This window comes from Paralichthys olivaceus, chromosome 8, assembly GCF_024713975.1.
Source record: "Paralichthys olivaceus isolate ysfri-2021 chromosome 8, ASM2471397v2, whole genome shotgun sequence".
NCBI lineage: Eukaryota > Metazoa > Chordata > Actinopteri > Pleuronectiformes > Paralichthyidae > Paralichthys > Paralichthys olivaceus.
Genome location: NC_091100.1, coordinates 16,381,382 through 16,403,637, shown reverse-complemented (window position 1 = coordinate 16,403,637; position 22,256 = coordinate 16,381,382). Strand labels below are relative to the sequence as shown.

Genomic DNA, 22,256 nt, shown 5'->3' with positions numbered 1-22,256 from the left:
ATCTATACACATTATTTGTGTGTGTGTGTGTATATATATATATATATGTTAATAACAGTGTTTTGATGACTTGTTTCATCTACATGTCCCCAATGAGTATGTGTGTTTTTGTCAGATGTGTGTGTGTGTATATGTGTGTCTGTAAGATTTGTGTGTGTGTGTGTGTGAGTGTGTGTGTGTGTGTGTGTGTGTGTGTGTGTGTGTGTGTGTGTGTGTGTGTATGTATGTGTGTGTGTGTGTAAGATGGAAACATGGGGAGTTGTTACAAACACACTTTTCACCTCCCAGACATTCCCGCTGGTTTAAATACTACAGACTCAATAGCCGGCGAAATTAAGTTTAGGACATAAACACACAAAACAACCACTATGTTGACTTATTAAAAACGAATTTTTGACTGTGTTCACAGACCAGATTCACTCATTCACGTTGAAGTATAAAAAAAATCAAACCTGTGATAATGACGTGAGTGTGTAAAATTTTTATCTATACAATCTGTGGTGAGACAATGTGAATTTGACCATTTACGTTAATTGTGAGGCTGTCGATATGACTTGAATTTAACGCTGTGGCACATTCACAACAAATATTAATATATCTATTTATCTATATCTGTATAATTACTGTATATAATACAGGTATTTCAGAGATGTGAGCAGAAGAAACACATTCTTGTTTATCAAATCCCATTAGACTTTATTTCTTTGAGTTAACGTATTCCATTACACATTTAACATCATCAAAACAACTCTGATTGTAAAAATACACAGGTATTGACATCTCATGTCTGACAATGACGCCATCTGAATACTTAAATATATGTAATTTCACATTATGCAAAAAGCTCACATTCTCAATGTGATGCAGGAGGCAAAGCAGCTGCCACATTTACTGCAGATCAACAACAGAACAACCATATTTTACACTTACTGCCATCTATACAAAAATTAGTGTTTATGTTGATTTCATATTTACATCATTTTAAATAAATAAAATACTGTATCAGAACAGTGTTGAGGAGTGTGAAAGTTTAGTTTGGCAAACATTGTATTTATTAGTTCATTTTGAGTATATGTTCTGCAGGTGGAAAACCACAATCCTGTGATGAAATGTTGCATGCCTTTATCAACATGAGAAATTCCCACCATGCAACAGTAAATGCTGACAATAATTATAATTTCAGTAATAAACCAAACTAACATAAGATTATTGAACAAGACAAAATGTTTCTCTGTAATATGCTTACTTTACTTACACTTAAATGCTGCATGAAATGTATATATTCAATACTTTGCCACTTAACCTGGATCCAACCTTTTCCTTGGCAAACATTTATCAAATTTCTGGCATTATAGGGGAAAAGCTAGAAAAATATTTGTCTATAATTGTCTCTTTATATTTCTATAGGAGAGGTATTTTATTCTCATTAAGCGTGTTTCCTTTACATTCAAAATAGACCCTCACAGCACCTGACTCATTCATAATACATCCACATCCCCTTTGGCCTTTCTATTTCATATTCAAACTGATAAAACAATGAGGCAGTATTAACAATGGTGCTTGTTTTCTTCCCTCAGATTTAGTTTTGTATTTATTTACTTGATCACTAAGATGATCACTGTAAAAATGTATCATAGGTTATCTGAAAACATAGAAGCATTGGGAGCAAATAAAGAATAATAATTATTTTGTCTGTTTCATTTACTTTACAAACTATACAACAATAAAATTTAAAAAATGACACAACCATTAGCATATTCAGATTTAGGCAGCTAAACAGAATATATGTCATATGCATGTGATTAGCAGCCTATAATACAAACCCTCCCTTTGGTATATGTACATGGCTGAAAGTTCAGAAAGAGGTGAGGTTCACATGGACGTTCAAACACAATCTGTTATCGACCCAACTCTCCCATCATGTAACCCAGTCAGTCTATGTTTGGTTTTATTAAATTGATTCTATTTAAATGGTTGAAACTCACATTCATCATGTGTATCATGAAGCTCTGCACTGAAACATGGAAAATAGCTGAGCTCTGGGTCCTGACTTCACATGAACGTGGCTGAAACTGTTGTGGTGCACATGAAAAAACTGACATTATATTACAACAACAAAGAGCTGCTCTTAAATATTGGAGACTGAGGATGTGAGATAAACCTGCTGGTGCACATGTGCAATTTTGTAGACAAAAGGAACTTTTCACAACTTAATCTTAACCCCCTTAAAAAGCCTCCTCTACTCCAGAGATAAGTTTCTGCTTCCTGACTGATACAACCTACTATGATGATTGACTTTAAAATGTGCACACCAATTGCACATGGCCATCTATGCAGCTTTAATCTATACTCAGCTCCCTGAGTCTGCAGATGTGAAGCGTGTAACAGTCAAATTGAAGCTACACAAGTTACTCCTCTCAGATAATGTCACCCGATCTTGGTCAGTTTGTCAAGTAACAGTCGAAAAAGCAGATAAAAGTACAATCTTGTCAACCTCTTTCCTTTCTCAGCCAGCTCTACATGGAATAAGACCTGTCAGCTGTGAATAAAGTGAACTGGCAAACCTTCAACTTAACTTTAACTCCCCACAGAACTAAAAGGTGTGACCAAAACAAATCAGCAGTGGTGAGGGTAGAGAGAGAATCAGGTCATATCAGGACACTTGCAGAAGGGACTTGTTGTGATTCAAGCTGGATAATATCAAATCATAGGACAAGATCCAGGCAGATCAAATTGACACCATAGGTGTTGACACCACTGCCTCAGCATGGTGAGGAGGACATCTGTTCGTACTCCGGACACTTGAGGAGGGCAGGGTAGTTGGAGGAGTTCATCTGGAGGGAGGCCTCGGAGGAGATGGAGGAGGCACTGCGGCCTCGACCGGCCCAGGCGTCTGGGTGGAGGAACTGGCCGGAGTAATCGGAGCAGTTGCTGAGTCGGGGCCGGTAGAAGCCCTGATGGGGCCGGTACATTTCCTCCGCTGTGTAGCGCTTCATGAACAGATACACCGACATGACACCGGCTGCCTGGAGGGCACATGGCACAGGGACACAAGGTTTACTCTGGTTAGCTCATATCCTTATGGGGTTAGTGCTGTTTGTGAATAGTTTCAATTCTACCTGATGACATTATGAAATGGTAGTAAGGATATAATAATCTTAACTTGAAACACAACTTATCTTTGTGAGTTGAAACAAAGCTAATCTTCAAGTTAAGACCTTTCGTTTCTAAGTTTTACGTACTTAAGATTTGTTGCAGTGCATTACATTGCATTGCATTGCAACTATTAAATTCTATACAATTAATTATTTCAAGAGTTACATAAACAAATATGTGCAGATGAGTTTTAGATGGCAGAGAAACATGCAGGTATTTGCTTATTAATGATGATAAAGTGAACACTTTAATCATGGCTTAGTTAAATGTGTTCATGCATACGCACATGTTTGCTATGTGTGTGGAGATTTTCTATTTTCTTCTCTTTTCAGTCCTTTTCTTTTAATGAGATCTTTATCGAAATAAGTTCACATGAGTTATACACTTCAACATTTCCTGTCAGTGTCAGGTTACGGTTAATCTCTATAAACAGATTCTGCATGTGAATGTACAGAATCTGTCAACGGGGGACTGGAAGCTTTCTGGTTTCCATTTCTAGTTTGACCAATCAGGTTTGAGCAGGCTTTGGTTGCCCACAGGTAAACAGTCTGTGTTGGGGGCAAACAAACACATTGACCAAAATGCGTTAGCTTTTTAATTCATCTGCATTCATAGCTGTCCATAAAGATTTGCCAAAATCTCGACTGGACCAAAAACAATTACAAAATAATCAGTTTGTGTTTATTTGGAAGAAACATTTGACTTATGTGTGTATGAGGTATGAGAAACAAGTGTAGAGATTTTCGCAAGTTACACTGGAACCCCCAAAATTCGGCCATTGTCCCCAGAAGCTAATTTGTTGTCAAATGAAAGCCGATGGTCTCAAAGATTGGGTAATGATGAATCAGACGCATCTTCCGCCATTGCTCTTTTTAGAGGCAGAATCCAGTTACCACAAGAGAAACTGCATAGACACATTAAACACATCTTTTTCAACCCAAATGAGCATGTTTATTTCTCACAGCACAACATATTATAGTTGTTCATATCTGAAGGACATAATTTGTCCAATTCAGGAACGTAAAAGATTTTGTTTCAGGCATTACTTTTCTGTCCTTTCTATCCAAAATGACAGATTACACCACTTGCAAAAAGAAAGTAGATTTAAGGATAAGACAGACTGGTGTCTTTGTGAAAACATTACATGGATGCATAAATTCTAACTGATGCCATACACCACAGGGACCCAACAGATACTGGTGATAAAAACTGTCAACATGATGGTTTGCTTGGGTACGAAAGGTTTAAAGTATCATTTCTATTATGTGGCATTATCCAGAGTAGCTGTGGTGAAGTTACCTCAGTGAGCAGGAAGGAGATGGCAGCAAAGGCGAACGACCAGCCATACTTGTAGCTGAAGTAGGCTTCATTGGTTTTGGTCCTGTTCAACATCTCGTCGTTAATGTTGGAGATGTACAAGACCAAACCAACGACCAGAGACAGACCTGTGGGGGGCAGAGAGACACAGGTAGAGTACATTCAGAAAATATACCAGTATAAATGAAAGGCATCACTCTGTTACAATGTTTTAACAGATAAGGATACGTTTAACGATAAGTTTAATTCTTCAATGTGCCAACAATGGATATTAAAACTCATTTACCCTTTAGTTATTTCACCCTCTTAAATATAATGTGTTATTTTAATGTTGTGTGCTAAATCCAAACCAGGACCAGTACCTGACAGGATAAAGAAGATTCCAGAAACAAAGGCCAAGATGGTGCGATGTGGTCGGATGTGGCCGATGTTGCTGAGCACAAAACCGATGAACATGAAGAAGAGGCTGACCAGAGGGAAAGGTGTGGCAGAACGGATCATCTCTGAATTATAAAGAAAAGGAAAAAAGAGAGGAATTGAACTCAATGAGAACCTTGGAAAAACAGATATTGTTAGATCTGTGACTCAAACCTTTAATGTCAGGTTTTCCTCTTCCTGTAGCAGCATGATATTCTCCACTGAGGTTGGACTTATTCTTTGTGGAGCTAATATTTAATGTGTCATGGTTCCTCACTTATATTTAGATGGAGCTGGGCCTTCCTGCTGTGAGCAAATGGTACAGAACCTTCTGGGGAGAAGTAAAGGGATGGTGGTACTTGTTTCTAGACCCCCATTGTGTTCTCCATAACACGAAATGTCACCAGCTTAGTGGACCAGATGTCTGAGGCCATAACTTTAATGGAACTGCTTATTTAATTAATTAGGTAAAGTTTGAGGAGGTAAAGTTCTGTTACAAACTATTGTAACTATTTTCTATTTCTATTTTCTGCTAACACAGCCTGACCAGGCTTTAGATAAGAGCTAGGACATTATTAGACAAAGTATGTAGCTTAGTTTTCCTTTTGTGAAAGTCATAGTGGTGAGTAGATAATGAGTTAATTTTAATTTTTCTGTGAACTATCCCTTTAAGACATAAAGTGAATCATCTATGAAAACACTAACCCAGCTGCCACTGGCCTGGAGGGAGCTGCTGACAGACATGTGCTCCCTCAGTTGATACATGGTGTTAACCAACCTTTTCTCCACCTGCCGGCTGTGACATTCACTGGAAGGGTCAGGCTGTCTCTCCATTTCCCACAGTGCAGGCTCACACCCAACCAGTGGCAGCCACAAGTGACACAAGGGCCATTTTTACCTCCTCATCTATGATATAGATGCGGATCTGTCTTAATTTCTCAGAGAAAAATCAATGGATCTTGATAATGATAAATTGAGCACATGAAACTTGGGGCAGCTTTACTGAATTTAAGGGAACTATTGCACCTCGTCAGAGGTATGCCCTCTACTGAGTGCCATTGTTTTCTACAGTGAACAGTTACTTACTGAGAACACTAACAGTGGACTCAGATGTCATCTGGACATTGGTGGGCATCACATACTCGATGGTAAAACATCGACCTTTCTCCTCCCCTGGAAAAAAGGACAGAAAAAAAGCATGTATTCAACCAGAATTCGAATGAATCTGATGCAGGGTTCAGCTCTATGCAACTGTTGAGTCGCCCACTGTAACAAGGAAAAGTTAAACAGAAGAATGTACAATATGCTGGAACAATACATAGATTAGATAAGACAGACGTCATTGTTGCAATGGGAGATTTGCCTTGGATGTCTCAGTGTCTGCAGCATGAAACCACATTTGTCCCTTACTCGACCATATACGTGGATAACATCAACCCAATACAAAACAGTGATCGTGGGCCAAAAAGAAAAGCCATGAATATTTTGAGCCAAGTGATGTCAAGGGCTTTAATGGACAGGAGGACAAAGGAGTGTATGAAACCGTGGTGCCTGCTGTATCGTCTGCCTGTGGGGAAGATAGTACTCACATTGGACGACGTGATGGAGCACAGTGGTAGAGTGGAAGCTGCAGAGCTTATTCTCTATCTGCAGGTATCTGTAGGAGTCCACCTGCAGGATGGTCTAGTCATGAATAACGATTAACATCATGATTTTGGACTTTTAGCTCTTGGATAAAGAGTTTTTGGTTTTTATGGACTATTCTTATCATGGACACTTTTAGTAATTTGACCTTTACCTGTGTTTCCTTGTTGTCATTCTGTGTGTCACTCTGTGTTCCACTCTGTGTTTAGATTTGTGTTTCATTCTGTTTCCTGTTTTATTTTGAAAGTCTGATCTCCCTCATGTGTCTGTTCAATTTACTCCCTGCCTTGATTTGCCTCACCTGTTTGTCCTGTGCCACCTGTCTCTAGTTTGTCATCAGTTCAGTTTGTATTTAAGTCAAGTCCTCACTTCTGTCTTTGTTGAGCTGTCTGTTTAGTTTATGTCATTTTTGTCTCCAGTGTCTCTTGCCTTGCTTTCTTTTCATGGACACTTTGAGTTTTGCCTTTTGTTTCTTTGTGGGTCTGCTCCTTGTTTTGAGCTATTTGGAATTAATTGAAGATTATACAAAACATGTCAAATATTTCAACAGCTTAATAAATACACAGGTGACTGAGGAGTTAGAGAGGGTTGTCCACCCACCAGAAGGCTGTGGGTTTGATCCCTGGCTCCTCAGTCTGCATTTCAAAGTGGCTGTGCTGACAGTTTTGAGTGGTTTATAAGACTAAAAAAGTACAAAAATATAAATATGGTCAATTTACCTATTATTTATTTTTATGTGCTGGGATCAGTTAACTCAGTGTCCTGGCTGTGAAACAATCTCATCTTATTTCAGTGAAGCTGTTGAATAAAAGTTTCACAGAAAGTGTGAAATCAGCAGGATTCTGACACGTTTCTCATTATCACTCTCTGACATTGAGTGAGAGAGTCTGGCACAAAAATACAATGACACACAAATGCATATTTAGAGTCTGTGCACCAGTGAATGGATTATGATAGGCAAACATATATATATATACATATAACAACAGACCTGACCATGTTGTTGCTGCACTGTTGCATTGAATGTTTTTATTAGGACTAATCTATTCAGTATTTGTATGTCTGTGTATACTTTATGTGAGCAAGTGAGAGTAAGATGAAGTCATGATTAAAGTAGTTAAATGAGAACTGAAAGAGGAAAAGCACAACAGGGTTCCAGGGAGTGTGTAAAAGGAAAGAGCCCAACAAGGTTTTTGTCTACTGTTGTTTGTTTCAGTTTCTCTCTCTTTTGCCTTTGAAATAAAGTCTAAATCCTGTATAATCAACCACTATGTAAGGGAAGGCCTCTGTGGTTCCCCAGGATTTCAGTCTCATGGGGTATTAAAATATCACTTAACGTTTTTTTAGTGAGACTGTAAAGTGTTTATCTCTGCAGAGAGCCAATGCTAATTCTCAGCCCTCTCAAATGTAATTTCAACAGAGGGAGATAATAACCATCACTGAAAATGTTGATTATGGTTTCACAAGATAGAAATAATGACTAATCTTCAATCTCCAGTCTTAAAAGATGCCACTAACACTTCTGCTGAAGATTTGTGATGGGTCATTTACAGCAGAATAGACATTTAAAGTTGTAAATGTGATTTTAATGAGGCTGTCTAACACAAAACTTACATCATAACTATATTAAAGATAGGTTATCATATATTTAAACAAACCATCCCTACTCTTATAGCCCTGTAACATGCTTTGCAGTCCTCTACTGAACATATTGATTTACAGCAATGACACAACCACAGATTGTATTGTGTGTACTGTATGTGCAGGCAGAGATCCTCTACATGAACTCTACTCTACAACAAACCTCTAACAGCCAAACAGCTGCAGAACTCGAACCAACATCAATACCAGTTAAAACAACACACAACCTTGTTCACGTCATCTGGCACAAAAACAAGCTGTGCTACTAGTGTGCAGTAATTGTTTCTGGGTCAAACACAATGCACCAGTTAAATGGGCTATAAGGCCACTCGATCGCCCCTAAAAACACACACTGGACCATTTGTCCATTTATAGCATCTGTTACCTAATCACAATCTGAACGATTAACCCTGAAACAGGACAGAGCAGGCCAGGGTGTGTCACAGGGGTTAATGGAACGATTCAGCAGTAAGTGGGGTAATGTCACAGATCCTTTCAGGGTTTTCAGGTTGTAAACACGCTGAAAGTGTAACAAATGAGAGCAGACATATTTGTGCTTCAACATCTGCACATCCAACAAAAGTCTGTCATTGACAGAGAAATTACAGAAGTGGATACCTGGTTTATTTTGGGACAACACTTGTCTGGAGAGTTGGGAATCTAAGAGAAGAATAAAACTGAACAGTTAGTGTCTCTCAAGGCCTCAGAGTGTGCGTCTGTAATGTTGCAGCTGGGGAGGAACAGTTTTTGACAGGTAAATGGTCTTTTCAAGTGCACTGTGGAAATACAAACTCTACAGTGGTACGAAAGTGCAGGTCAGAAGAAAGGGGAAAACATCAGCCAGAGAATTTAAGGTTTTCTGCATCGATCCAGAGATTCTCTGATGCCACAGACTGTAAAACAAATGTCAGACCCGTCTGTTCTTTATATGGCAGAATTGACAATAAAGTTGACTTTGACTTGACAAACATATTAGTCTCCACCCATTGCTGAAAACACATCATGTCTGGATGAAGTTGAAATCCTGACTAAAATATAAAATTCTTGTGTGTTTCAATATATGTCATCTCACATGTTTCAGGCTTAATTTTTACTCACCAGCCAGGAAGCAAACCCTCCAGAGACCAGAGTGCAGGGACATGCGTATCTCGGTGCTCTGGTTGAGGGGGAGAATGACGCCCTCCTCCAGGTACAGCCAGTAGTCGGTGCTAACAGCGATCCCCAGCAGGCCCAGGGCGCAAACAGCGAACACGCTGCTCAGCAACGTCAGCGCCTTCCTGCCACAAAGGCTCATACCACAGCCTCAACAGCAGGGGGGTGCCGCCGGCAGAAAGGAGAGCTATAGCAAAGGGAGGACATAAAAAAATATACATCTTCACCAACTTTATCAAAGTAAACAGGACAAAGTTAGTGTGAAAACCTTCCTGAGAGAAGATCAAACTGTCCCTGAGGCAGGAAAAAAAAGATGCATCTATGGGTTGATGGTTGGTGGGGAAATCTGAGTAATATACTGAGGTTTGTTTCATAATTAAAATTAATGTCTGGAAATGAAGATGTGTATGAAATAAATGTAAAGTACTAAATTGGAATATAAAAGCAGACAAGCGTAACTGAGGAATTTCTTCCTCTCAACTGGGAAAGTTTCCCTCTCCTCCAAATCTCCCTATAGAATTTAAATAATCACATTGTGTAGGGCTAAAAGCTTAGTGGGGACTGTTTGTTTTCCTCAGCCAAAAGAGCTGAATTATAACTCATATTGCTGATCATACTAGAAACTAAGATTTTCTGCTTTAATCATGCACAACTCCTAATGTACCCAAATATCTTGTATAAATCCAGCGTGTGAAGCAGCATTGCAGATGGTGTACAGTATGTGTCAGCATATGAACGTCACACAAAATGCAGAATCCGTTGGTGCGACGGCTGATGCCCACATTCGCAGGAAGCTGCAGCACTGGGAGCTTGGCATGGGATACGTGTTGAAAGGAATTGATTTTACATAATGAGTTCTCAGGGCGCTGCGACACTGAGCACCCACTGGGAGAGGGGTATGGATGTGTGAACGGATTAAAAAAAACATCTAAACTTTTTTAAAAGATTTGTAAGTTTTTTTTCCCTCCTCAGTGGATCAACTTCTTGAATGAAAAGCCTCAGTAGAAGGGAACTGGGAGATGTCCACACGTCTGTCTGTCAGCTTGCAGTGCACGACAGAATAATAAAGAGGGGATGAGTTGTGAAGCTTCTGGTTCTAAATAAAGCTTTTAAGAGGATACAGGACACTGGCAATAAACATGTTTAAATTCCCTGCACGTCATATCTCGTCTGTTACCAGTTCTACATGTTACAGTATACACACATACACATTATGAAAACAACAATATCACTGAGTAACAATGAAATGAATCAAGCTATGTTATCTGTATATGGTTAAATTTGCTCAATGTATATATCCTGTAGCTTTCCCTGGGTAATATAATTAATAACCATGTGCTCCAACCTCATCTGTCTAATGGATGTGGAGCCTGTTGCCCCAATTCATATACACGAAGGGTAATAAATCATTGAGGACTTGTTGCAAGAGCAGCACAAATTATAAATATTCTATACACATATGTGCAATTTAATTGATCTACTTAATCTTAGATTCTCCCCCTTGGATGTAAAAATGTCTATTTGTATTGTCCCTGCTCGTTGAAACTCATGTTGGAGAAGTTGAAATTAAAATTTAGCGTCTACAAGTGTTGCTTTAGGTTTATCTTGCATGTTCTCATCCATGAGTAAGTATGCAAGGAGGTAATTTGTTTGTTTGTAAGCTAGTTTATGCAAAAACACTTACGGATGGATGAACAAAAACTTCAGAAAGAACCAATTTAATTTTGCTGCAGATGTAGGAATTTTTCTGTCACATTGCATCCACAATTTGACTCATTTCCCAGGGAATAATTCATGGATCTTGATGAAAAATATCAGAAGCATTTGGGGAACTGATTGAACTGACAAGTGTGTGCAATTTGGTGCAGTTTGATTGAATTAAGTGGGTGTGCTGGGCCTTGGTGGAGGTATATGCTCTACTGAATGCCAGTCTAGTTTCAATTGGATTAGATAATAATAGACCCAGGCTTATTTCTATCTCCGAAGTCTTCTAATGTTGAATGGCATTTCTAAGATATAAGACTATGACAATTGCCTTGATCCAGAATAAGAAAGCTTGGTGTATATGGACACATACATATATATTTTTATAGTTGTTTAAACTGCAGCTATCAAAATGTCAAGCAGTGGGGAAAAAAAGATAAACTACAATCTTGACTCTTTTTGCTCCCATATATGTCTTTCCCTGCTGAGACTCAACCTGCCCTCGAACTATGAACCACAGGGCGGCACATTATTCCAAACAAAGCCATGGTGATTGGAAGTGGTTTAGATGCATTCACAAGCAATCAGAGTTCACTACATCACACACAAGCAGCATTAATGAGAAATGACTGTCATTACCCCCAGCTATTCTTGACCATGCTGCGGGGGGGCTGCTTTTAGTCACACAGCACGAGAATCACACGGTGAAGTGATTTACTTCTAAATGTGGGCTTCCACAGATACGGTATCATTACTGAGAGGAAGGAGCTATTTATGCTGGCTGTGCCTTTCAAGCAGCTACAAAAATAGACCACTTATTGTAATGATAGGGTAGTGAGGATGCTTAAAATAGCCACAGTGATATTATTAACGATTACGTAACACCACAGCACATGTCTCGACCTGTATTAAAAAGTTGGTGACAGAGTTGTTGCACAAGTTTCCATCGAATACATAAACGACGTATACAAAACATATTTCCAGTGTATTTTGCAATACCCGCCACCACCATGGTGATGTTCCCATGATGTTCCCATGATTCACAACACAAACACTTTTCGGAGCGAGATCAGAGAACAAGTCAAAACAGACACCCCCATATATGTATGTGAAGACGAGAAGTGAAATGAAATGAAAACACATTTTCCCTTTATCTGTTAACATTATCTGTTAACACACTGCAGTAACACAGAGCTGCTGAGCAACACTGTAGCTGACTTTTTGAAGAAGGTAAATATAGAGTCCCTGTAACTTGGGTTGGTTTGCCTCATTAATACACACAGACACACACACACACACACACACACCCACTGTCAACTTATTCAATCTTTTATGAATACTAATAATTCTCGGCATTGTTTTGGTCTCTGAAGGATTATAAATGGCAAGCTTTTATTTTTTGTTGAGAAATGTTTCTCATTAAATGTTCAAAGCCACTGGGACCAAACAAAAAGCCTTTCAGACCCTTCCTGCTTCCAAAAGGAAACACAAACACCTCCTCTCTCCTGCGTTAACATCAGTCGTTCCTTTTAAAAAAGCTGTTTGAGTCTGAGTCCTATCCAGCCTAAACATGGTAATAAAACCAATAGGAGCTTTGCAGTTTGCCATAAAACTTGTTTGTATTGTGCAAAAAGAGAAATTAAATTTTTGAGTAAATATTACAGAGATGTCAAATATTAAAGATCTCCCACAGAGAACCTGTTACCATGCTGGTAACAAGTATAAGACAAGTGCACACCACTGCTGGAGTAAAGGGCACATCATCACCATAAGTAGGTTATCCCTCTTGTCTGCTGTGCTAACACACTCCTATAACCTCCTGTCAACTTTAATTTCAACAGCTCACTGCCAAAAATACCTCCTTCTCCCCAAAAAACATTGGCGATTCAAAGGCAAGGAAAAGAGTAATTCGAGAACAGAAAAACAAAACTACTACTAACTACACATTTTGTGTTGTTTGTACGTCTCTGTCGAGGGTTTGTCAGCGTCACTGCATGTTTCTCTTTTGGCGTTCTTATTGACCCAGTTACTGCGGCGGCTCTCTCTGGATAGGCAACTAAAACTGTGAGTTTCAGTCGCTTGTTGTCTGATGTTATTGGGACTGATTGGATGAGCCTGAGGACAACAACCGTCCAGTGCACAGGAGAGGAGACGTGTCATCAAGCCACGGACACAGCTGGGAGAAGCTGGCAGCCCCCGTCATCGGCTTGCTGAAAATCTGCTTGTGCAGTTTCAACAGATGTCTAACAGGGAAAACACTGCACATGCCTGTGAGCACACAAAATCATGCACACATCATGCAGACTCTCTCAGACTGTCCATAAAGTGACAGTTGTACAACCAAACATCACAAACCACACACTGTGCATGAATTCCTTGTCGTACGTTTGAATCATTTTCACAGACCCCCAAACTGTTTACAGCCACACAATGTTTTCTTATTGGTGTCATGTGTATAAAGACAATAAAGTGTCAATATCATGCAATGTTTTTCAGTTGATGGTTCATATAAATATCAACACATATCTATGGTGAAATGACAGTCATCAATACTATTATTACCTCCACCAAGGAGGTCATGTTTTGGTCTGTGTTTGCTTGTTGTTTACTTTGCCTGATTACTCAAAAACTACTGGGCGGGTTACCAGGAAAACTTGGTGGAAGGATGCAGTATGGGTCAAGGAGGAAGCCATTCAATTTTGGTGCAGATCTGCATTTCTTTAACATTGTGAATTTCTAAATTTATATGCTGCACTGAGTCTCATTATAATTTCAAAAGTAACAGCCAGCATCAAAAAGGCATCAGGAATCCAAATGTGATGTCAATATATCATATATTTAGTAATCTAAGGATGACGATAAGATGCCATCTTACAAATCCTAAAAAACTAGTTGACCGGAACCATTCTTTACCAGTAAAAACCTATGTTTAGAGCTGAGAAATCACATTCATACTACAAACTTTGTAGTTTTCCCATAATACTTCTAAGACACTATCCACCCTTCTCGTTTCAATCCATGAAAGGGAGGAGGCGAACGAAACATTCACTTCCTGTGGCGAAGCAAATCTGCAGCGTGGCTTTGTATGAATGTGGGATATTTGCTTTGCATTGGTCTATGTGTGACTATGTGTCCTCATATATAAGCTGTTATCTAATTTGGCTTCCAGTGGGGAGCAAACAAACTCAAATTATTTCTTGGTGGTCTAATTTCAGGGATGCCTCTGCCCTTCCCTGGAGGGAGAATGATACACAGCAGTCTGAGCCAACTCCCTGCTTTAGGCCATTTAACTTGCAATGCCTTAACTGGCAGAGAGAGAGGTGGTGGCGGTGCAAGCTGTCAACACAAAGAATTAATTCTCACCTCCTCTCCACATTACTGTATGAATCGTGGGAGGCAGGTTACAAAATCAGTCAAGTGGCTGCTTTTGATGCTGCTACACATTTCATATAAACAGCTGAACGCGGTGATCTAATGTGGGAGGTCTTTTCTTCCTTTGCTTTCCCTCACCCCCAAGACTCCAGAGCAGGCTGCAAAATGCAGCTCCTCTGTAATGTCGGATCATCTTAATTGGATTGGGCAGTTCTGGATACAGCCCAAGTCTTTCATGCTACTCCAAAGGCAGTTCCCTTATGTTTTTTAGCAACTGATTTTGGCCTTCAGATGTCATCCCCTGCATATTCCTTCATACGGGATCACGACCGTGTGTAGCTTGTCAGTCAGTTTCTTCTCATCATTTGTTCATAAATGAGTGACAGTAAAGATTAACTGAGAAAGGTGGATCAAAAACATTACAAAAGACCTTTCAGGGATCCATGTGGTTCCAAACTTTGTGTGCATCAGGGGTAATTATCCTAAACTAATTCATTTGATCATTACAGCAGACAATCAATCTATTAAAACCCAACTAAGAGGCACAGCAGTGATGTCTAAACTGGGAGACACACCTATAACTTTGACACGAAAAATAGTGACCTACAGCAATTGCACTATAACATCCATTTCCCCATGTTGTTTTGTTTTTTGTGAGAACAAATCTCTCAGTTATAAGTGCTTGACTTCGCCCTGTCGCCAGGCAACACGAAACAGAGAGGCCTACGAATTAGTTCAGCATGAATGAACTGATGAGGGAGTCTCAATACAAGGCTTCCTATCTGCTGGTGCATTTTACATGCTGGAATGGGGGAAACAGAAGAAAATGAGAGGACAACAGTCATGAAGACCGTTGATAAACACACATGCAGAGTGAAAACAAGGATTCCTTGGTGGTATAGTAATTTGCAATTATACACATATGTATATTATATTGACATATAAATTGTATCGGTTGTATAGATTAAGAAAGGAAAGCTAAACAAGGCCTACTCCTGTTTAACTATGACACACTCAAAAACATCTCAACTGTCTCGCATTATTCTCCTCACAGCATGAAATCATCCCCAGCAAAGACATGGATTTACAGTTTTACTAAAAAATAAAGCTTGATAAAAAAAGCAACAAAAAATAAACAATGTCAGGGTTAGGTTCTAGTAAAACGGTCCATGAGGACATTGTGCATGTTGACGTTTCTCAATATGTATATGTATGTGTATGTTTTTACACATTGGTAAACTGTGAGCAGTGTGTGTTGAGTTAACGAGACACAGGATTGGATGAGAAATGGAGGATGGCTGTATGATCAAATCAACAGGACACATGAATGAGCTGTAAATCTCTTTGTAACAACATCTCTGAATCCCTGAGTTTTTGGAAAATAATGGCCTTTTAAGACTTGACTGTAAGACTACAGGAGGAAGTCACATATCAGAGTCAGCAAGGGCCTCTGAGAACATGGGTAGGATTCTGCAGAGAGCTGAATTCCTGCAGTATTTTAATGATGTTATTCGTCAAAAGCAATGCAAGAGAAAAACAGCAGGGTTTAGTCAAACTAATCACATTCAAATCAAAGTTTATTTCGGTTGATCGCTCATTATAAGCAGCCTCTAATGGAAAGAGACAAAACAATTTCTCTTCCAAAACAGCAGAAAAAATAAAAATAATCCCCTGCAGCCTGCACCGTCCCCGTCTAAATTTGTGCACTAACAGCATTTGTCTGGCTGACACACTGAGGAATAGATGTCAGCCAAGTAGGCCTGTGGGCTGCACATGGTTGCAGACATTTTCCAGGTGAATCAAAACATTTTTGCTTGTGTGGAGTCAAATCACTGTTGAATCTCAAGTTTTGTGCTTTGCAGATCTTTCAAATGAACATGTTCCGTTAAATAAAAAGAAAATGTGATTCATTTCTGAAACTAAGATTAAAATACATATGCAACTAAAAATCTCATGAAAAACATGATTGTGAATAATCAAGTTAATGTCAGTGACTGCCATCCCTCCAGTGGCCTATATTTGTAATTTTCAGTTTTTACATATAATTTAAAACAGTGGTTCTCAAATGGGGGTCAGAGGACCCCTGGAGGTCTGCAGCACAATGCCAGGGCCATGAAATCGTCCCAGATTCATCCATGATCATGATATAAGAGTATCCTGTGTGGACATGTTGAAAATATTTTTAATACATGTCTAATATCTTTCTAAAGGGCATATATAATTCCAGAGGGAGAGGGGGCTCAGAGTATTTTCTACCTTGGCTGAAAAAACATAAAAAACCTCTGATTTAAAACCATCTGAGTCACTGTGAATGTTGCTCTGTGTTCGAATCAGTCAGTGGATTGTTTGTTGGCTTTGATCTCGCTGGTGGAACCGGAGCCAGATGTTTGTTTTTCCTGCCGTTTAATCCTTGGATCTGTTTCAAATCTCTGTCCGTGGTGCTGAACCCGCTCACACACGGTCCAGTGTTAAACAACCAGTCGATGACCAACTCAGACCGTTCAGCGTGTTGTTAAACAACAATGCAGAGGACTCAAAGTCATCTACACTGTTTGTGAACATCTTTTATGGAGCTGCGAGTCGACTTCACTTCTTTTCATTTGAGTTGCGACTGTATAAGTTTTTCATTACAAGTTGGTTCATAGCACAGAGGACACGTTTTACAGTATATCCCCCCTCTTCTCTCTGTCTCTTGTTTCCTCATCTCATTCTTCCAACCGCAGTACATTAGTCTATATTACTTTTACCTACACTGACATGTCGAGTGAAACAAACCCAACTCCCCTCTTCACAGAAATGTGTGTAAAGATGCGTAAAAGCTTCCATCCGTGTTACAAAAGCAGAGATTGTCTGTTGAAAACAATGGAAACAAAAATGACGTTTACAGTAAAACATTCCATGCATGAGAAACAATAACCAACAAACAAATCAGTCATTTCTCCCGCACTTATGCCAAAAGACGCAAACAATAATTGTAGCCCTTTACCTTCACGAAGAAGACTCGTTGATGAAACCACAGTTCTTCCTCTTCTTTATTCTTCTTCCTCTTCTCTTTCCTCTCGGTTCCACTCGCTCCGTGTTGTCTCGGGTTAGTCGCGCACTGAGTCTGTGGCGTATCTCGCGCTCCACTGTTGAGACAGTCCGAGCCAATGGTCTGTGGAGCGCGCGGCGCGTGGCACGTGGTACACCCAACTTCAACCTGCGCTCCTGAACTACACACGCTGCACGACTGGTGCAGATACATTACTTTACATTCCTTAAGGGAGGTATATGATCTGAATCACACTCTGACAATTACACACCAGGCACAGCTTCCAAAGACATCATCACTTTTTTGGCAAAGAAAATGCAACATTCATTCATTCATTCATTCAACCTTTATTTTAACTTGGCAATACATTGAGGGTAAATACCCGATTTACAATATGAGTACAGAAACTAAAGAAACATTGAGAGACACCAAGAAACACAACTAAGAAACAAGAGCAGTGCATACAATTTAATTTAAAACCAAGTCAATCCAAACAAATACATTGACATCTCACCTCATTTGACCAGCTGGGGTCAAATGAGGTGAGATTAAAAGTTTAAATTGCTTTAAAAATGAGTTGAGCTTTGAGGTGCATGATGAGGAAAAACTGGATTCAGCTCAGTAAATGCTGTTGGCCCCTGCAGTGTGATCCAGCCATTTAAGCGTTTTTGATGAGAGCCCCCATTAAAAGGCAGCAGTGAGGTGATGAAAATGTGTAAAGACAAATAAGGGCCTTATAGCTAAATAACCCAGAGAGAGAGGGTCCTCCAACATTGGCATATAACCCAAAATGAGTTATGAGTATTGTAGTTGTGTCAATGATTCAGCAAAAACTAACAAGGAGCAATAGTAGAAAGACAATAGAACGAGTGTTAACACTGTGATGAAAAGTGTTTTTTTTGTCTTTCATCCTATTTCCTCACATTCCTCTTTGATTTTCCGTTTGGGTTGTATACAAGGTGCCATCCAAAAACCACAGTGGAATATTATGCAAAACAAAATGCGTCAACAACAGAATCATTTAGTTGAGGCTCCTTTCCCAAACTTGTGAAAATAGAATGAGAATGAGAATAACAATAAAAAACAATAACAATAAGTTACATTTTTATATAAGTATGTAAATGAGGTCCGGAGCCATGTGTAATTCCAGAAAACAGTGATTGGACAAACTCAGCCAATAAATAATTCAGTGTTAAATGTGATAGTTTGAGGAGAGGAGTTGGTCCCATGTGCAGATTTGCCTGAGTTTCTTTCAGACAGACTTCAGTACAAACTGTCTCTGAGCATATGGACATTCATTTAGTCATTTCAGTGCATCTGGTGAATCCCATGCGTATGACTAAGCACCACACTCTCTTCCCGGCTGATTGTAGGAACAAGCTCCCGTCAGCTCGGGTCTGACTCGGCCTTTCACATTACCTCTCACAGGAAGACAAGCAGGACCTCGCTCTTAACATTCCGCATCACTTCTTACTTCCAGAAGCTTATTTCTCACATATTAAATAATTTCGAAGGGACCTTATTTTCTCCTGTGCTGTTTGTTCTTCTGCTTTGACAATCAAGCATCGAAGCCTACGGCACATTTCAGGCTGCTTCAGGCTGAACACTGATGACAAACATCTAACTTTCCTGGCATCCTTCAAGAATTATTCAAATGTTATGCCCTTACTGACCAGAAGAAGGTGCATCATGGTTTTTTGGCTTTCATTTGCTTTGGACTCAATTTTCACTTCATGTTTTCTTGGTCTTTGTTTGTTTGTTTCTTATGCAAACATAAATCAACCAGTCAACCTCCACAATCAACCCTGACTCAGTCATTATTCGCAAGGACAGTGATGTGCCTTAGTCTATAATAAACCTCCATCTGTTTTACTTCAGGCCAGAGCAGCTCTCGTAAGACAACAACATGGCTGTATGTGACTCGGCACTTGCAGTTTCGTAACATGAAGTATAGTGAAGATATTGTGCGCATGTGTGTTTCCATTTGTGTAATTGAGAGAGAATGAGAGAAACCAGTGGAGTGTAACATATAGGTGTTAAACAAAAGCTCACACCAGCTGGGTCCCCAGTCAACTCACTGCAGGGCTTTCTCTAATCAGATGGCAGCTCCATATATGAATCATCTTAGATGGACACAAGTTAAATAAAGCTGTACAACATGTGTCCAATTTAAAACAGCATAACAAACCTGGAGCAAAAATTAGGTTTTAATAGAATTAACACACAATAATGAAGTCGTGTATTTTTAGGTCAGGTATACATAGATTTGAGATTCACTAACAGAACAGCAAGGATTTGAAACTCTAAATTACCTTCAACGCACCACATGGTAAAACCTCACAAACCTCTTCCTATCATTTAAAGCCACCATTAGGATAATGAAAAACCCACCACATGGGGGCTCTCCTTTGAAAAGAGGTTGAGATCAGAGGAAATGAAAACTTGTAAAAGTTTAATACAAAAACAGCAAGAGAAACAGTTTCTACCTGTCTGTGTCTCTGTGGGATTAAGTGATCACCAGTGACTGTTAAGAAGTCATCTTTAAACAATGTTCAAACCCAGACAGGTTAATTCAAAGTAGCACAATCTTTGATTTTGGCTGCCTTTTAATTGTGTCACATGTGCTTTACCTGAGGCTTTGCACACATGGCACTGCTATAACATCCAAGCAAATGATGAATGAGAAAGATACTATTGGTCAGTCAGCTGATTTTTCCTTCCATTATTTGTTTTGGTCACCTGTGATGGATCATGATTATTCCTCACTGTTGGGAGCCTGTAATGTCATGGAAGCTCCCAGTAAAGTATACAAACACACGAGAAAATTATGGGGCAAGAAACGATGGTGAAGACAACAATTCCCAAGATCCCACACTGCTTCATGACACAGTGAAACTATCTATTTATTTTATTATTTTGAACAAAAAATCTCTTTGTGACATACAAGTTACTTATTGTAGCTTTCATTTTTTCCGACTTTTTCTCCTTTTTCTAGCATTGACTATTTTTATTTCTGAAAGTGATCATATGATAAACATTATATGGTTTAAATTCTGTCTGAGCAGAAGAGAATCAGTATAAGTTCTTAGTCATTATGTGCATATTAAATCATACTTTAGATTCTACTGTATAAGAATATATAACCACAGATGTTATATTATGAATCGTTTGCTTGAGCTAAAAAACTTTTTCACCTCTGAATCTTGTGTATTTGGTAAACTGGGTTCAGCTCCAATAGGTCAATATGTAGCTTCTTAAATGAGTAATGGTCTCCACATAAATCCTCTTTTTACTGAAGAGGAAACCTCAGCTTCACCCACATCCAAACTTTAGTGAAATCTTTAAATGAATCGACCAGTGTCAATCAGATCCTGGACAACCAGACTGTGATGCTCCTCAGTCCAAGTTTACCCTGACATCTTCTGACAGTAGTGAGGGCTATGCTATTGTCTTTCATCACTCACACCCCCTGACTCTGCCAAGACTCAAGCTTAGCCATCCAACTAATAAAGGAGCCTGGAACATACAAACACACAACCAACGCACCCCCACACAAACTCACACCTTTGCATAAGCATGAAAACAGAGAACACACCCTCACATGCTCAATATTGCATATGGTCTCATAGTGTTGCACAGAAACATCCACACCTGAAAATATTGAACTGGGTGTGGGTGAAGATACTGCACATTGTCAACAACAGGTATAAACTATTCATGTGATTCATACTGCAGCAACATTTTATACTAATGTGATGATTATTTACTGTAAGAGATATATATATGTCTTGTAAGAGCTGCTGCTATAATCTGGTGGGTGAGCAGATGCACAGGATTACAATTTGGTGTACTGGTCACAGATGTCGCCAGATGGAAGTGGGGGGAAAGAGGGGAAAGGAAAGAAATAGGAAGGGGAAAGGGAAGGAAATGAATGGAGAGAAAGGAATTGAAAGGACGGGAAAGGAAAGGGAAGGAAAATAAAGGAAAGGAAATTAAATTAATATGGAAAGGAGAGGAGCAAGTAACATTTGAGAAGAAGAGCAGAGAGTAATAAGATGTGAAGGAATGAAGAGGTGAACATTTGGAACTTTTAAATGAGAAAAGACAGCGATATGACAATATGTTACATCAGATGACACAGTGACAGCTTTCTTAAAATACATACATTTACTCGTCTCCCTATGGGGGAAATAATATTACAATATAATATGCTGGTTAAGTTCACGTGGCAAAAAAAAAACTCACTTACGTAAGCACGGATGTCATTTTCTTTTTTTTTTATTAGCATTATCATACATTAGGTACAAATAAGACAATCAGTTACACGGTAAGAAGCTCAGACTCATTTGAAAGGTTTTCAGGCTGACGAGGAGAGAAAACAACAAACACCATTTGCAAAATACAATATATTCTTCCTTATACAGTCTATGTAGACATCTACTGTAAGTCATTTATGTACAACGTACAAGGGATGCTGAGGTTATGAATGAACAAAGAGAGGAGCGTTAAAGACCGCGCTGATGTTTGGGTTTAGGAGATAAGGCATTCCTGCACATCGCTGATCCTGTGCTCTGTGTACGGCCACAGAGACAGCAGTTCACTTCAACTCTCTCATCTCACAGCAAACAGGACACCGAGGGGAGAGTAATGACTTGCTACAGAGAAGAAAGATGTTAAATAAAGAAAAGGAGTAATGTAAGTCTCTCAAATATCTATACATCGGAAACATTTACTTCACAATCTTCTGGATGTCCTAATCACTTGCTTACAAAAAAATGGGTGAAGGGGGTCAAACAAAATGTAAACAAAGAAAAACACTTGG

General features: G+C 39.2%; 1 protein-coding gene across 1 annotated transcript; it reads right to left on the bottom strand.

Moving 5' to 3' along the window:
- Positions 1-669: 669 nt before the first annotated feature.
- On the bottom strand, positions 670-17,590 carry LOC109627471 (voltage-dependent calcium channel gamma-5 subunit). Its single transcript, XM_020084000.2, has 6 exons — positions 17,390-17,590; positions 9,274-9,514; positions 5,977-6,063; positions 4,836-4,976; positions 4,456-4,601; positions 670-3,026 (listed from the first exon to the last, which is right to left on the bottom strand). Exons 2-6 carry the CDS (start codon positions 9,467-9,469, stop codon positions 2,763-2,765), a joined length of 834 nt encoding a protein of 277 aa, XP_019939559.1. The 5' UTR covers positions 9,470-9,514; positions 17,390-17,590; the 3' UTR covers positions 670-2,762.
- Between the last annotated feature and the right edge of the window lie 4,666 nt (positions 17,591-22,256).